The 17341-nt window shown below is 40.8% G+C and overlaps 1 protein-coding gene across 1 annotated transcript; it reads right to left on the bottom strand.

The window, feature by feature from the left end:
• Positions 1–11576: 11576 nt before the first annotated feature.
• LOC110181811 (cofilin/actin-depolymerizing factor homolog) lies at positions 11577–13397 on the bottom strand. The gene has a single exon (XM_020949697.2). The coding sequence runs from the start codon at positions 13255–13257 to the stop codon at positions 12787–12789; it is 471 nt and encodes a 156-aa protein (XP_020805356.1). The 5' UTR covers positions 13258–13397; the 3' UTR covers positions 11577–12786.
• Between the last annotated feature and the right edge of the window lie 3944 nt (positions 13398–17341).

Raw genomic sequence — 17341 nt, 5'->3', positions numbered from 1 at the left:
ATAAAGAAATCATTAGATTTTCATGGAAATTATCCTTTTAATCGCTGGCAGCACTGTTGGAAAGTTAAAAGTGAAAAGTGAGAGTTGAGAATTGAGCGGGTTCGAGTTACATGGAAACGGAGCCCAAAGGAACAAGACCATAATTAGACTCAAGTCGACATTAAAGATGCCCGAGGCGAAATGCCAGTGGAACTGGTACTGGTACTGGACCAGGAGAGATCCAGAAGCAGGAGCAGGAGCAGGAGGAGGAGCCAATCAGGGGCATGGAGCACCTCGGATACAATTGCGGCCGCTATGCTGTGGGCGTGACATCTGCGCCTCTGTCTGCTTATGCTCAGCATCACAATCAGCATTAGGGACACGCAGTCGGCTTAGGGACTCGCCAAAGGACTAGGACTGAGACTAGAACTGGGACAGCTACTCGGACACGGACATGGACACGGCCTCGGACAAGGACACACGAACTGAGTCGCACAGGAAGAGCGAGATAATTATGGCAAATGCTTTGGATTTTGCCGGGGCACAAATGGATATTAAATTTTTGCCTCTGCTGCTGTTGCTGCCGACGAGTCCCTTTGAGGCTAATGGAGCGCACATCTGCGGCAGTGCTGGGTTTAAGGTTTTTAGGTTTACGGTTTAAAGGTGGATGAGAGTAGCCCCACGTTAATGATATGGCATTTTCATTTCATTCGGTCTCTCTCTCCCTCTATCTCAGAATAAATATCATTAGGCACTTAATTTTATATTTGCGCTGGCAAGTAATTAGGCATCTCTGAGCTCTCTGTCCTCTGACCCAAGTCAATAGCTCTGGCAAGTGCTCAAAGCTCAGTGCTCCTGGACGGATGAGCAGCTTAAGCCAGGACCCCCGGGTGGATTTTGGTCCTTCTCCGGATACGATTCTGGTTTAGAAGTACTCTGTACCCGAAGCTATAGCTACAGCTATGTCTGTCCCACCTACACCGACCGACCTTTGGTTTATTGACTTGGGCGAGAATCCTTTTTGGCTTTCACTCGAAATTCCTCCTTAACGCCGACAAAAACTTTTATTTGACTTGGCCCATTGTTGTTTTTCTTGCTGCAATATTTTACGAGCCCTTTGTTGTTGGCTTCCCGCACTGGCTGTTGCTGTTAATGCTGTTGCTCTAAACTCGAATTACGCCGAAAAGAGCAATCTCTTTGGATGCCTCGACTGCTTACTCCTTGGGCTCCTTTTGCTGCCTTATTTCTTTTCCTTGGCAGCGATATAGCGCTAAATACATAAATCGAGTCAAGCTCTGGAGAAAAACAAGGGCCATGGGCCAGCTGGCAAAGGCAATCTCAACCGAATCCGCTTTTGGGGAAATTCCATGGAGAGGAAAAACCACTCACTTAGCCAGTTAATTAACTGAGTTAGCTGCCCAGCGATTGATTTCAGTGATATGGCCAAGGGCTGGGGCTACCAACCAGATCCTTCCCGGGAATGCCTATGCAAATACCTGTTGTTGGGCTAGCCATTCCAATCAATGATTGCGTTTTATCCGGATTAGATGAGAGAAGGCTACGCTTAATAATTCAAGGCAAACTGGCCACAGGTTACACAGGTTACAGGTGACTGGCCTTCGATAGATATTAATTGAGCAATCAGGATGCCCGCCAGGATAAGTGAGGCAGGGGCAGGGGTCTCTTAGACCATGGTCTGTCAATCAGAGCTCAGAGGCTCTTGTTTTTCGTGCGGCTTCCCGTGGAAATATAAATTGGCCTGGCCGGACCAGACCTGCTGCTAAAGAGGGTCCTTTTTTCGTCCATCTACAATCCACTCGAATGCCAATGTCTATAAATAAAATGGCAGCCTGTTGGCAAAAGGTATTAATACTGGCGACATGGCCTGCCATTTGTAAACTGTTTTCTTTCCTTCTCGGGATTTATTTTTGGCAGGCCAAGGTAAATGTTGGTCCACTGCCAGTCTCTCATTTCCCCCAGTCTTGTGCCTGCTGCCATTTGTTGTTTACTGTTTTGCTGCTTTTGCTGTTTTGCCAGCGTTTTGCGGTGGAATGATTAATATTTGTGCACGCCCCCAAAACGAACGAGCGAATGAACCAAGAGGAAATCAGGCGGGAGCCATAGCCAAAGCCCATTCTAATTCGGATTTCTATAACAATTCCCCGATTCCACGGTTCTCTAGCCGTCCAGCGGCCCGCTTGTTAGGCGTGGCACGTCTACTGGTGGTGGCCTTCATCCCTCATCTAACTTTCAACATCCTCTAGCCAAGTGTGTGGAACCCACACACACACACACACACACACACGCACTTTTGTATTTATGCAGCGAGCCCTTTAAATTGACGTTACGCATCCGCCCTGTTAGCCAACACGCACTGAAATCTTTATGAATGGCAACCCACACAGTGGAACATTCAACACAAACATTGATTTTGAATTTATTTTTTTTCTTTTATATATATTGTATATATTTTATTGAGTTTAAAAGTTATTTACTCGAAGAAAGTTGGGACACATGAGTTGTAATAAAAGAAAATATCTTTTTCTCTTTAAAATAAGTTCTCCAATTTAAGATTTTCTTATATCTAAACCCTTACTATAGCTTTTAGTTAAGTTTTCTCTGTACAAATCTGCCCCACTGTTCCACAGTTCATGTGTGATGGCAGTCATTTGCATTTCGCTTTCATATTTTGCTAAAAAATTACAATGTGTGCGACATGTGGCTGAAATAAATCAAAGCCGGGGACCCCGGGACCACAAAACCATGGCGCTCCCCCTCCGGCTCCGATTCAGAGAAGGGCCCAAATTATGCGATGCTCTGATTTGTTGCCATTAGCTCTGGGCTCGAAGCCTCAAGCTTGAAGTCTGCCCAAGCAAATGTCATAAATTCCGGGCTCAAAATTAATGAAAAAGCTGGCAATTTATGTGAAGCGCAGGCCATGAAGTGGGTGAAGGAGGAGGAGTATGGGAGCCTTGGGGCCTTCTGTGCTGTGCGGGGCTGTGCTTCCCACGGAGCCCACGGGTACCGAAAAGACAAAGGCCCACTCAGGTGTCACAGGAGAAATGACAGCTCATCAAAAGCCCAGCCACACCATCGTCCATCCCACCCACCAGCAACCACCAACATCGAACCCGAAAAGCAAACAAACAACAGCCATTTACGCGTGTCATCGAAGGGTGCTTTGATTCTAATTTTGATTGATGACAGTGGCGAGCCAGGATAGCAGGATAGCAGGATACCAGGAAAACCGGTTCCATCACAAGAGCTGCTGTCATGCCAAGGTGTTGGCAACCGGTATTGGCAAACCATGTAGGGATCAGTTACGGCATCCCAATGCACTTTATAGTACTTGTCTGGGTCAGAAGGAATAATTAAATTCTGAAGATTTGACTGTAAGCTAACTTACCTAGAGACTAACTTAAGTTAATGCCACATTTAAGTAGTTATGGGAGTTAATTTATGAGAAATTTTAGATCAAATCTTAGGCCTAAGGATATTCCAAAAGCCGGCTGGAGTTTAGGATAACAATTAAAGCGAAGTGAACAACAAACTCTAAAAGTCTAACATATAATAACTTTTTCAAGGATTTAATATAACCTGAAAACCCAACTAGAAGTTAAAATCAAGTCAAAAGCAGTACAGAAAACGTGCGGAGAAGCCGTCAAAGAAGGCAAGGAGGTGCCAAGGAGGAGGAGCTCGCTAATGCGATTAGTGTGAGTGCTGGCAGCACATTTTGCCAAGCAATTGTGGAAACGTTTAGTCTTCGTCGTTGACAGGAGACACAGGAGCTGACACTCCCCTACAACCAGGTCCTGGTAATAGGGAATAAGCCACCTGTGCCTGGGCCCTTCAAAGTGCATTTCAATTTCCCTCTGTGTGCTGACACGCGCCGCCATTGTTGATGTCCTTGCCACACAGGACTCGGAAGGAAAATGCTTTCACTGCTGTCTGGTATTGCATCCCCTCCTTTTCCGGTTTTTGTTTGTGATTTGATTCATAACTTTTTCATCTTGGCTAAAAATAAAGCCGTTCGACGGCAGCTTAGCCTCTGCTCAGCTCAGCTGGGACAAGGAAGCAAAAGGCACTGTCCTCGTTATCCGCGTTATCGTTGTCATTATCCAAAAAAAAAAAAAAATCTCAAATGCGGGCCACTGTTCGTGCAAAAAGTTTCCTCCTTCCGGAATGGATAAATACGACGGAAGCTGGTCTACTAGGAGGCAGTGCCTCTCTCCTTAAACTTCACTCCTGCTTCTGCTTCTGGTCCTCCTCCTTAGCCAGTTTCCTTTTCCTCGTGCACGTGGAGCAAACAATGGGTGGGATTTTTGGCTTGAAACTCAAGTGCAATATTTGGCAACATTAAATTAATGTATGTACATAAAGAGGGAAATAAAACTTTGACCAAGTACTACCTACTCCTCCTTTTGCCTGCACTCCTGCGCTGGTGCTTATCAATGTTTAAACAGAAGCTGCATAAGCAGGCCATAAAAGTCAAGAGGCAAGCTATACACCGGAAAACAGAAACAGGTGACTGGGAAATGGAATAAAATGGGTATTTAAGTTAAGTCCGGAAGGAACTCTACCTCCAAAAGAAGAGATTTCCATATGGAATGAGATGAACACTAAGGTAATGCCTAAAACCTTTTCTTAATTGTTTCTTAACTATATAAACATACCTCTGTAAAAGTTTTCCTTTTTGTCTGAAGTGTAAAGCGTAAAGATAACATATTTTTAAGGACGAAATTTTATTGCTATAAAGATACCGATCCTGGCCTGACCGCTGGCATCCGTAAAAGATTTTTGGCAACCTGCCCACGCTGCGTATGTGTAATATATACAAAGTGCGTACCAGTGTGAGTGGCGACAAATCGGCTTTTAATTAATTAACATCTGACTTTGTGTGCCGGGCCTGTAAGCTAATTAGTGGTCGCGACCTCTGGCCATATCAATTAGTCTCTTTCCGGTGACTTTTAAGGGTCATTCGATTAACCTCGACAGCGGCGCCTAGCTGCACTCCTGCACTCTTGAATAATGCAGGTCCCTGACCTACACCTCGTAGCTTTTAATGACCGGGTTGGTCATTAAAAATGGCACCACCAAATGGCATATGGCATGTGGCATGTGGCAAATATGGCTTATCGATTGAGTGCAACCAGGACTTGACCACGATCCTCTTTTTGGTCTGTCTGCCATCTCACTGGCACTGGGCGCGGGGCTTAGGTCGGTGCGTATAATTAAATCTGTAAGCGGCTTATGGGGCTTCCTTATGGCGGCTGAGAAGTGAAGCCAATTGGCACGTGTCACGCCTAAAGGAGAAGGATGAGGAGGATACCTACCGAATGTCAGTGACTTGTGATTCCCCCGGCCAAGTTAATTAGTTGTTGACTCCCATGCTAATTGAAGGCAGTCAAGTACCAAGGCAGCATGTGTGCCGCCAAAATTCCGGATGCGAGAGGAGAGGAGTGTGAGAGAAGCCTTCTGTTCCTGCAATTTGTAAAATTTTAATTAAATTTCCCTAAAGTATAATTGCATTTAGGTTAAGGAAGGGAGGAAGCCTTTAAAAAAAACTGGCGACTTGACTTATGATTGGGACTTGGCCTACACATTTCTTCACGCACATGTGGATGGACAGGGCTTCCCTTGGGGCGGGGTGGGGTAAGCATTACTTCAAGTGCAATGATGTCCATGAGCTCCATGGACTCTGAAGCGTCCATTGAGCATTACTCAAATCGCCCACCAATGATGGTCTATTTATATTTCCCAGCACGAAGATGGAAGGGCAAAGGCTGACCAAGTCATGGACACGCAACAATTCCATTTGGCACGTGGGGGAATCCAGCTTGGATCGGTTGTAATGTGAGTGTGTGTGGAAGAGGAAAATGAGGGAAAGCAGCTTCTTCTTCATCAACATCATCATCATCACCCCTCTTTTCAGGCTCATGACTCATTAATCTTAAGCGCTGTGTGCCCCCATCATGCAAATTTGCCCCTAGACCACGTGACGAATGCTTCAGTTGCTCTTCTGACCTTTAAACTTCAAGTCTGGGTAATAAGTTTGGGTTTTTTTTGTAAGTAGAGAAAAATAAGTGATACTTGAGGCTTTCAAATTAAATAAGCTTCAATTAATTAAGGATGCTTACTATACTTAACTTGATAATTAAACTAAGTAAACAATGTTCTGTCAGAGTATAAGTCTGGAATTCCCCTTAAAATACTCAATTACTGCATTAATTTTTCTTTTTCTATATTTATTTCCTAAGTTCTTTAGAATTTTGGTAATTAATTGAAAGAGTTTCCTTTAAGATCAATGAAATTTCTTACTGCGTAGCTATATTAAGGATACATGTGAGCAAAAGTTTAATTGCTGTCAGGGAATCCCCCAAAAGGGGACAACTCTTGCCGATCTCCCGCAGGCCATGGACTTGGGGATTTGTGTGTCTTTCGGGGTCGTTGTCTTGCCCCAAAAATATATAGAAATATAATAGAAACGCAAGGCGGGGTACATTACAATTTCTACTCAATTGAACCTGCGGTTGCGCTGGTCCCTAGGGGGTGCCACATGGCTCCCGGAGCCGAAGCCGAAGCTCCAGCTCCTCCACCCGCCTTAGCTAGGGATCCCCAAGTACCCGCTCCCCTGGCTGGCAGGCAGGCAGTATTGCAGACAGTTTAGTGACCCCAAAGGTTCAGAGAACCTTATGGATCCGTGACCGCATTTTTAGGCTCACTCGATTTCCAAAAAAAAGAAATTGGGTAGCATATTAAATATTTAAGCGTCAAGCCATAAAAATGCCAATTTTCAAATCTATCTATAGATATATATATAGAAGTGTATGTAATATGTATATGGATGAAATGAACTTGGCGCCTTTGCTGGCATCTGGCATATGGGCGACAGCCTTGCTGCCCTTGGGTTTTGTAGCATTTTTGAACTGGCAGCGCTTTTGCAATTCAAATTAAGCTACAGCTTCTGTTGTAACTCATAGCAGCTTCAGCTACAGCTCCTACTCCTGCCACAGCTCCTGCTCCAGCTCCAGCTCCAGTTTCTGCTCCATCTCTAGTTTCATTTCCAGCTTCTCCTCTTTGCTGTCGGCTAGGAGACAGTAAATGTCTGGACCTGGACATTCCGGGTCTGGCAGTTGGCAGACCAAGGCTGCCCTCATTCTTCCAAATTCCCTTTTTTTTTGGTGCGAACTATGCACATTGGCCAAAATCATATCCATTTCATTTTTTCATATACAAATTTGATAAAGAGAAATACCAACAGAAGAAAAACTAACATTGTCTGTCTGAATAATACTCAAAATAAATAAATGTCATATAGAAAAAATTACTCATACGCCAGGTTGGTTAAATTTTTAATTTATAAAAAACTTTTTTTGACTACTCATGAAATGAGCTGTCATAAAATGAGCTAAAGAACTATAAACAAACATGTCAATTAATAAATTAAATTCCATGCCTGAATAAACAAGAAAATTATATACAAATATTACTCATACGCCGTGTGAACAGGTTAAAGTGTATTAATAGCCGAAAAAGTGAACTTGCTGAAATGTAAAACTATATTTTAAATATAAATATTTGCATAAATATATAGGTTATGTATCTTCCCAGAAAATGACCCAATGTGCTCTTACGTGGCACATGCCGCATACTTGAACGCAAACAATTCGTATCTCCTGTCAAGCCACTTTGCATACACTTAGCATATTCGCATCTTCGAGATAGCCGTACGGTCAGATACAAAGTCAGAGGTCCGCCATGGGAGCCAATATAATTGTAATTGAGCGGCGATCCGAATCTCCATTGGCAACGGCATCCCAAGACGGCGCCATCAAATCCTAAACAATGGATGAGTCTTTAAGGAATTTCCTTAAAGCTACAGGAAAAATCTAGCACGTTTCGTTTAACCAAATGCATACAGAGAGACAGGGATAAGAATCGCTTCAGTTGTTTGCTGGCAAAAATTAGAAAATTTCGCGAAGTCAACCTGCAAAATCTGCAAAATTTTTGGCCCTGCTGTGGTACCAAAGATTGGACAGGTTTGGGACAAAAGCACGTTCAAGGTGAAGTTAGAACTGGCGAACTGGTGCCAGCTCAACACCAGGCGGTGCTCTCAGCGGTATCCATTGATGACTGACTATAGCCTTGTAAGTTTCCCAAACTGCCGCAGCAATGACTGGCGAAAAAGAAAGTTTTTTTGGAAAGCAAACAGCGACTTTTGCTTAATTCAATTTCATTAGCACAACAAGCATAATTAAATAGGACACGAGGGAGGAGAAGCGGGGATGAGGACGAGGCAAAACGATACAGAGGGAAGATGGGGTCAGAAATCGGGGTCAAAGAAAGCGAAATCATCCAGAATTTCGCGACATCTGTCCCGGCTTTGGCCATAGTCTAAGCCGCTTAAAGGACGATGTCGATGCAGGGTTAGAAATCGACAGAAAACTGGTAAAAGCAAAGGAAAACCCAGGGTGGGAGGAGCCGCTCTCTGCCACGTTTTCGAGGCAAATTGAAAATGAAAACGAGAAAACGGAAAAGTTTTTGGCCATTGACAAACGCATTAAGAGTTAAATCGCCGTCGTTTTTGGCTGCTGTAGAGAGAAAGAGGGAAGGAACTTCCTCCTCAATGGCTAATTACTTGCCAACAAGATGTCGCAGCTCAAGCTTTTAACGGTTGTTTTTTTTTTTGGGATAGACAACCAGGATGCCACCAGGATGCTCATCATTAGACTAGGAACAGGACCAGCATCTTCTAATATAAACAGGGAGGGAGGGATTATGCCTATATATAAGCCCTCATCAGGACTAAGTAGTCCTGCATGGTTGCACTTCGAAGGCACTTCCAACTATTCTCACATCTCTAGTATTAGCTTCCCACCGATTAGGCCATCGGTTTAGGAGTTTTAGCCAAGTCACTGCTGCTCATTCGACCGAATTTCTTGCGTGCTTTCCACCTATCTTAACATACATACCTGCTGCACCTGGAAATCGTGGAAAACCTGACACGCATCGTTGACTCACGCAAAGGGCAAAAGCATCTGCATGCATGTCGCAGCTAAAAGCTTCATTTCCGTCCAGGCCAAAAGGTAAACTCATTTCCGCTGCGTGCAGCATGAAAAGCCACGCGATTTCTAGGAAGCTGGTAACCAAGTCACAGAGAGCCAGATAAAAAAGGACTGAGTATTTGCTCCGCGATTAAACATTTTCGGAACGCCCTTTGCTGTCACTCCTCCTTCTTCATTTCCTTGTCACTGCTACACACAACGAAACGAATATATAGTATGTATTTGATATGACTAAGAAAAACAAACAGAGAAATGAAAGTATAAAGTAATGCAATCAATTTGGGAAATGTCTTCACAAGTTTTCTTATTCTGTGCTGAATTTATTACACAAAGTTGATGTAAAGTTTTCCATGCAGTTCATTGAGCACGATATCAAACGACAAAGTATTATAGCAGGAAGTAACTTCTTATTTTTGAATCTAGTTATTTGGGTAATATAAAGTTGATTGATTTTATAATTAACCAAATAATGCAATTTAAAATGCATTGCAAAAAAGCCTATAAATAATAGCAATATTATATGCAAGTATAATAAATATATACATATATGATAAAAAGTCAAAATATAATTATTTTATAATTAAATCTGTACATCTTCATGGTGTCAAAAAGATTATTTTACAAATTATGGAAATTCACAGACAAAAGTATAATAGTAACAAAGGAAAATATGTATATTTTATTAATTTTTAAACAAAATTGAAATATTAATAATAGAAAAAAGTATATATTTATTATTTCTCAAGAAATATTAATTACTTTTTTTTGGTACCCTTGCAGGTATTATAATTTTAGTCAGAAGCTTGTAATTATGTGAAGGAGTCATTTTCGACCCCATAAATCATATATATTCTTGATCAGCATGATCAGCCCAATCGATCTAGTCATGCTTGATAGAAAAATAAATTTTCGAAATTTTTTCAAAATTTTATAAGGGGTTACATCGTTAAAATTGACAAAAAATTTAACAAAAATTTTAATTTGTTTTAATTTTATATAGAGTATGCAGATTTGTAAAGCTAATCAAAACTAACCCAGGAATGCTTTCCGAAATAAAATTAATGCTTTTTTGGCTGAGTTATGCGTTTTTGAAATCTTAATTTTTTCGAAAAAATTGTCATATGAAAATATTAATAATTATCGATTTAAAAATATCAAATTTAACCTTAGTTATTATCCATTTCCAATTCGATCCTAAAATTCAATTGCAAACTGCAAAGGAATATTTATTTATGTCAAAAAGAATAATATAAAATTATATGCAAATCTGTTTAAAATTGGACAGACAGACAGATAGACGACGGACGGACATGGCTAAATCGACTCGGCTATTGATACTGATAAAGAATATGTATATATATATATGTACTTGGTCGGAGATAATTTCTTCACTTCGTTGCAAACTTCTAACTGAAGTTAGAATACCCTGCAAGGGTATAATAATTTATCAAAAGTTGGCACCAAAATCAGGATCAGTTTCAAAACTATCGAAATGATAAGAAATCAATATTCGAGAACAATTTATAAATAATTAAGGCTATTGTCAATAAAAATTGCTGTTTTACTTTAAATTATAATTAAGTAATAAGATTTATGGCGAAAAGGGAATTTGTTAAAAAAAAAAATGCATAGCTAGCAGAACTTAATCTAGATCAAGGCCTGAATACCTCCTATAGCATGTATGTATACATATATATATGTATATGATATAATAATATAATATGTATATGATACAATAATATAATATGTAAATGATATAATTGTCATGATTAAGACTTACCCCAGTGGAGGACACGTCATTGTTTACTTACCCTACCTTAATTAGGGTAATCATGGTATCAAAGATCATTTCCTGTTTATCCAGTTGCATTCAATTGGCCACGTCATCCTTTTGAGGTCGAAGGGTAATCACTATCACTATCACTATCACGATGTAAACACTAGGTACCCCTAGGACAGACTGAGGTCGCGGCGATCGACGCACCTCTATTTATACTTCCCGATCAGAGAAAGAGAGCGAGAGGGAGAGACCTATGTACCTCTGTTGCTGCAACAGAGAGAGATAGAGCGTAAGCGCCATCTCCAGAGCTGCAGCAGAGGGAGACAGGCATACCAAATGTTATTGTGAGTAAGAAAGAGAGCGAGAGGCAGAGGCATACAGAAAGAGAGGGCGAGAGTAAGCTATTTACTGCCATTACAATATTATAATATTATATGAACCGAAACTAACTTCCGCCCGCCAAAGTTTGTGTGCCATTGCAAATTGCAATTCAATCATTAATAATTAATAAAATATTAATTATATATGTATATTAATGTAAAAGAAACCTCTAAATAATGCCTTATTTCAGTACATTCACTGATCGAAATTAAACACACAGTTTTACACCAACAGTTTTGCGATAAAGGAATTAATAAATAAATAAATAATAAGAGTAACAGAGTAACATAGATCATTCCAATGGTAACTATATGATTTGGTCACTCCGCTCCGATTTAATTACTAGTGGGAGTATTTAAAATCACTTTAACTGCCTTTGGACTAGCCTTCATATTCTTTATTATTAATTTATATTACAGCCAAATTCTCTTTTATTTTGTTATTTGAACATACTGCTAATTTTCTTGCCGTGTATTGACCCTCTCCTTCCCTGTTGCACGCATAAATTGGCAAAATTTTAATTTTCCACTAGATTTGCGTGGATTTTGCGTTTCGCTTTTCCTCTGTTTTGTTATTTGCTTTGCCTTTTTCTTTTGCCTCGTATCGCCACGCTTTTCTTTGATTTTTACACTCACCAGTGGGTGTGCGTGTGTGTGTATTGTCTGTTGGGGTGTGTGTGTGTGTATGCCACATCCATCCGCATTTGTTGCGAACAACAAAAAAGGACGAAGGAGCTTGGCCAAATTTATGACTGCATCTCTTTGAGGTTCTTCTTTTTATATCTTTCTGTTTAGGTTTCACTCGCTTCATTTAGGAAACTTTCACTCCAGTTTTCCAGCGTTTGTTCGAGCTTTCTACTTCCTGTCTGTTTACTGGTTTTCTTTGGAGTTCTTGCAATGTCCTTGTCATTGTTCTCGCTGCTTCTTCTGGCCGATTAAATTACCCCAAGTCCTTCCTGCAAAAGTTGCACATCAATGCATCACATCAGCAAAGGGTTGCGATGCTCATTTTCATTCATTTTCATTTTGATTCGGTTCCATTTTCCATTTCCATTCGCATTAACATTTCCAATTGGTTGCCGAATCGATGCGATGCGATGCTCAGCACATTAAATTCGAAATCCTGTTTGAAGTGTAGCAATTGTGCCTGGTGACGTGCTCCTCGTCAATTTGATTAATTTCCGACTGCTGCCAAATGATATGGAAAGCCGCGGCGACGCCCCAGGACAAGCGCTTTTCTCTCTCAACTTGGTCCTGATTTATGGATGAGATAAAAAAGTCGGAATGCCAAAACTTTGCCCTCGCGCCAAACTGAGCAAAGTATTTTTAGTCTCGGTCGCAGATAATGAGAAAAGGAAGCTTGTTGTGAGGGGGCGAGAGGTGGAGACAAAACAAATTACAGCCCGATACTTGACTCAAAAGGAGGAGCCGGGAGCCGGGTGCCACGAGTCTCGAAGTCTGAAGTCATCCATATGCCAAATGGGCCTCATTAGATGCCGGGCCCAAAAATCAAATTAAATCTGGCCAACAGCATGGCAACCGGAAAGCGACACTCACCGGTCCAAGTGGACACGCAGAAACTTCAGAGGTCAGCTTTTGCGGACTGTGACTCTTCCCTTTCCAAGAACAGGGCATTCTCCAGCTTGTCACGAACTATATCCTCCATTTCGGTGGCCTGAATGCATTTGCCAACGCCATCGAATTCCTGCTTGAGCATCCAAAATGTACTGGAGTACAGCATTTTGTCCTTGATTTGAGCCTGTGTTGGACACCAGAGCATAAGGAAAAGCTTCTCCCTCAGGCGCGAACCCGAAGTGCCCAGGTATTGCTGCCTATAGGCAAAATCGAAGACCGCATAGCGGCACTGGTCCGGCCCAGCACGGCATAGATCCTGCAGGAACTCATCGTAGGTGGAATCTCGTGCCCCCAGCCATTCCACCCGGATCCGGCGCTCATTCTCAATGACAAAGATGGCATAGCGGTGTTGCTTCAATCGCCGGATCTGGTCAAAGACGTGCTTGCATTCGCTACACAAGGGAATGCCGGAGGCCATTTTGAGGCTAGGACTGATCACTGCTAAATTGAATAATATACACCATTAACTTTGAATTTAGATCTGAATTAACAAGGCTGTCTGTCCATGGGAATGCCAAAAGGCATGGCCCACTGGGAGTAGTTCGGAACTCTTAACTCATTTTCGACAGACTGACTGAAGGCTTTGAATATTTATAGAGCATCCCTATGGCCTGTGGCCAGAAATGTGCTTGCTTTCGCTACCTAATCAAATAGAGATAAATTTTGGAAATGTTTGTAAGCACTTTTGGTCCTATGCAGCCGGGAAACTGCAGCACTGTGAGATATTCGGGGTGCTTTAAATATCATTAGGAGTTTTTAACATCTTTAAATGGTACCTAAAATGGTGTTAAATAGCAAATAATTATGATAAACGGTTAGCATAATTTTAAAAACCCTTTAAATATTCATTAAATTGTGCACAAAATTCTAGATTAATATATAATGGCTATATAAAAAATTTAATGAAAATCTATTGAAAACTGGAAAAGTTATAATATTTTTCTTTAAATTTTTCGATCGTTCCTATGGCAGCTATATATAAGTATATATATAGTCCACTTATTCGCCATGCTCCGACTTATATATAGTAAAATAATATAAAAGACAACGTCCATAGTTTCATTCAAATAACTTGCTCTTAAATTTGTTCCAAAACGTATTTCGCACATCTGTGCTTATGATTCCCAAATTGTTCTAACATCCCCGGAACGAAGTGACTGCTGCCGGCCACGTCTCAGAAATGTGTTGTGTTACAAAAGTTGCAAGTCATTGTTTACTAGTGTTCAAAGTTAGTAACTGATCATACATACTTACTGGTCATAGATACTTACTGTTCAGAGTTACTTACTGCTTATAGATACTCACTGTTCAGAGTTAATTACTGGTCATAGATACTTACTGTTCAAAGTTACTTACTGGTCATAGATACTCACTGTTCAGAGTTACTTACTGATCATAGATACTTACTAGTCATAGATACTTATTGTTCAGAGTTACTTACTGATCATAGATACTTACTGGTCATAGATACTCACTGTTCAGAGTTAATTGCTGGTCATAGATACTTACTGTTCAAAGTTACTTACTGGTCATAGATACTTACTGTTCAGAGTTACTTAATGTTCATAGATACTTATTTTCAGAGTTACTTACTGATATATATATATATTATATGTTTGAAGATGACCCCTTCACTGTGTTGCAAACTTCTAACTGAAATGATACCCTGCAAGGGTATAAAAGCTGATGAACAGACAAAACTAAAAAATCCACCATAAAGTTCCTCAATTACTTTTATAGTTGTAACAATAATTGTGAATTTCTCCCAGTGTTCCCCCTCAACGAACACATCCTGTGCCTGCACCACCAAACGCGTGTTTGTGCATGCAAATCTGCTAAATGCCTTGTGTGATCCTATCCTGGGCCTCGTGGCAAGCTGCGTCTCTTTGGGGGATAATTTAATGCAACGTTTTATGCCAACTGCTGACGCCAGAATGCGGGGCAAGACAATTGTTTTTCCATCAGCATCACACACACCCACATGTTATGAGTGTGTTCCTGGCAAGTTGTTACGACATGTTGACTGACAGGAGGAGCAGGCTGCATTACCCATTCTTTGTCCTTGCAACTCCTCGTCTGGCTGTGGGCTATAATTGTTTAATGGGTGGGCGGCAGCCACGACCTCAAAACGAATGGCGGCATAAATGTTCATTAGTGTGGAATCATATGTTACGTATACATACATATATGTGCCAGTTAAGGAAATGCCAGACTTTTGCCTGAGATCTCTTAGACAGATTTAAGCCTTCTTTGACCCAATAGAAAAGGGTATTCTTTGGTCGGGTCTTGTTCTATTTTTATCTGCACTTTTTCAAATGTTTTCTGTTGACATTTTTTGTATTGAATGCATATTCCCTTTGAGGCATTACGTCCTACTTCTAATTGAGTGGCGCTCGATGGTTACCAGATCCCTGCTCCCTCTCCCTCTCACTCTCTGTGAAGTGCTGCGTTTGCCTTGCACTTCATTTCCTAATTAATCTGCGAAAGAGCCGCACAAATAAACATTGAGGGCTTTGAGTGGCCCGCGCCATCAACTGGATATATCCCATCTCTGAAGGAAGAGAGAGGGAAAGAGTCTGGCAGAGAGTGACGGAGTATTTAAGTTATCTACTTAGCGTACAATGTCGTAAATTTCATTTCCAGGCACTCTCAGAGTTCTCAGAACAGAGGGAAGTGCTTCTAATGCTCCTCCTATTTCTCCAGCTCTTCTTGCTCCTCCAGCTCTTTGTGCTCTCTCCCCAAACCCTGAGGAACAACCACACAAGAAGCTTCAATTCAATTTAATAAAATCTTCCCTAGACTTCCCCTAAAAATAAATATGAAATGTAAATAAAACTATAGTTTTAAAGTTCATTTTAAAATAGGTTTACTTTAGCTTGTTTTCCTCCACAACAAACATCTTTTAAAATATTATACCAAAACGGAATTTTAAATTAATATGTTAAAAAGATATTTATTCGCTGTTTCAAGCTCCTTCGCCCCTCGTGGACTGCTCTATGCTCTTTTCCTTGCCCGAGTCTCATGCATATTTAAGCGCTTTTACCATGTAATCAGCATGTAGGTATGTATGTATGTGTATGCCCGTGGGTCAGGGATGGGCACGTGAGGCGCGAAAAATAGCTAGGAGCCCGGCGGCATAATTACGGCACGCGTCCAACACGGGACATCACTGACAGGAAGTTCCGCGTCCCCGGGGAGGCTTTTCTCTGCAAATTAAATACAAAATAACGTAAAATACACTTGAGGCAGCCGCAAAGTATATGTATATATAATATATATACATATACATGACACTGGAAGATCCGGAATATAGCATGGAACGGAACAACAAGTTACAGGCTGTTTCCCTGCTCCCTGTGCCCCGTTGCTGGAGCTGCAAAAGCCGCCCGGCGGCCATTGTTCAGCGGAGATTTCGTTTTTATTACGCGTAAATGAAAGACATTTGTCGTTGAATGTCGTTGGCAAAGGGGAGAGGCGGGGGGGCCCAGGGGTGCTTGTCCAACCGCCACAGTCACTCCCCAAATACACATGACAAAAAAAGGATGTTTTTCTAGAAAATTTATGAATTTATTGTATGGTAGAAGGTGTTGATATATTAATATGATAGGGGTATTTTATACAAAGGTTGATATATAAATTAATAATGTGTCATACATATATTTTGTATTTTTTCAATATTAAAAATTTTGATTTATTAACTTTTTCGGTATTTTTTAGATACCTACATATATCCCCTAAAGGGTTTTAACTTAAGGTTTAAATCTTGCCAGATAATGAAGGAGGCATTTCCGACCCTATATGTCATATATATTCTTGATCAGCATCACCAGCCGAGTTGATCTAGCCATGTCTGGTAAAAAAATAAATTTGAATTTTTTTTTTCAAACTTTTTAAGGGGTTTTGTCATTAAAATTGTAACAAAAAAATTCGAAAAAATTTAAAATTAAAAAAAATGTTAATTTAATATGCAGATTTGTTGGCCTTATAAAAATAAGCACAGAACAGTTTTCCGAATTGAAATTAAGACATTTTTGGCTTAGTTATGATTGATTTTCATGATCAAGAAACTTTAATTTCCCAATGTTAACTTTCCTGATAGTTTTCGATAATATCGATGATATTTTTCAAAACTTTAAAATAATTATAACACATACATTCTACTTATAAATTCCTGTAGAGTTCACTGATTTATTTCTACTTTGCTCATTTATTTCTGTCGTTTTTTAATCGCCTCCCATTTGTTTCCGTGTATTCTTGCGCACTTTGCATAGGCGCTTGTGCTAAGCTTTGCGATAAAAATCTCTTTACGGTCGTCAGGCGGCGTTGGCGACTTGTCCTTCATCCTTCGTCCTTCGCCGTGTCCACCAGGGCATTGTTGACCAACACGCGAATGATTAACAAGCCATCGAAGCAATCACGGTCGTTGTCCCTTGAAAGGACACGCGCCGAAGAAAAAACCGAGGTCCCCGTGGATCTAATTTTGATTTTAATTCTAATTCCAA

Source organism: Drosophila serrata, unplaced genomic scaffold (assembly GCF_035046125.1).
Source record: "Drosophila serrata isolate PLE 108 unplaced genomic scaffold, ASM3504612v1 contig_276, whole genome shotgun sequence".
Lineage (NCBI taxonomy): Eukaryota > Metazoa > Arthropoda > Insecta > Diptera > Drosophilidae > Drosophila > Drosophila serrata.
Note: the sequence above shows the minus strand (reverse complement) of the source record. Positions and strands in the feature narration are given on the sequence as shown.

Excerpts from the sequence above, each read along its gene's own strand:
- LOC110181811 (XM_020949697.2), bottom strand. The coding sequence starts at position 13,257 with ATGGCCTCCGGCATTCCCTTGTGTAGCGAATGCAAGCACGTCTTTGAC.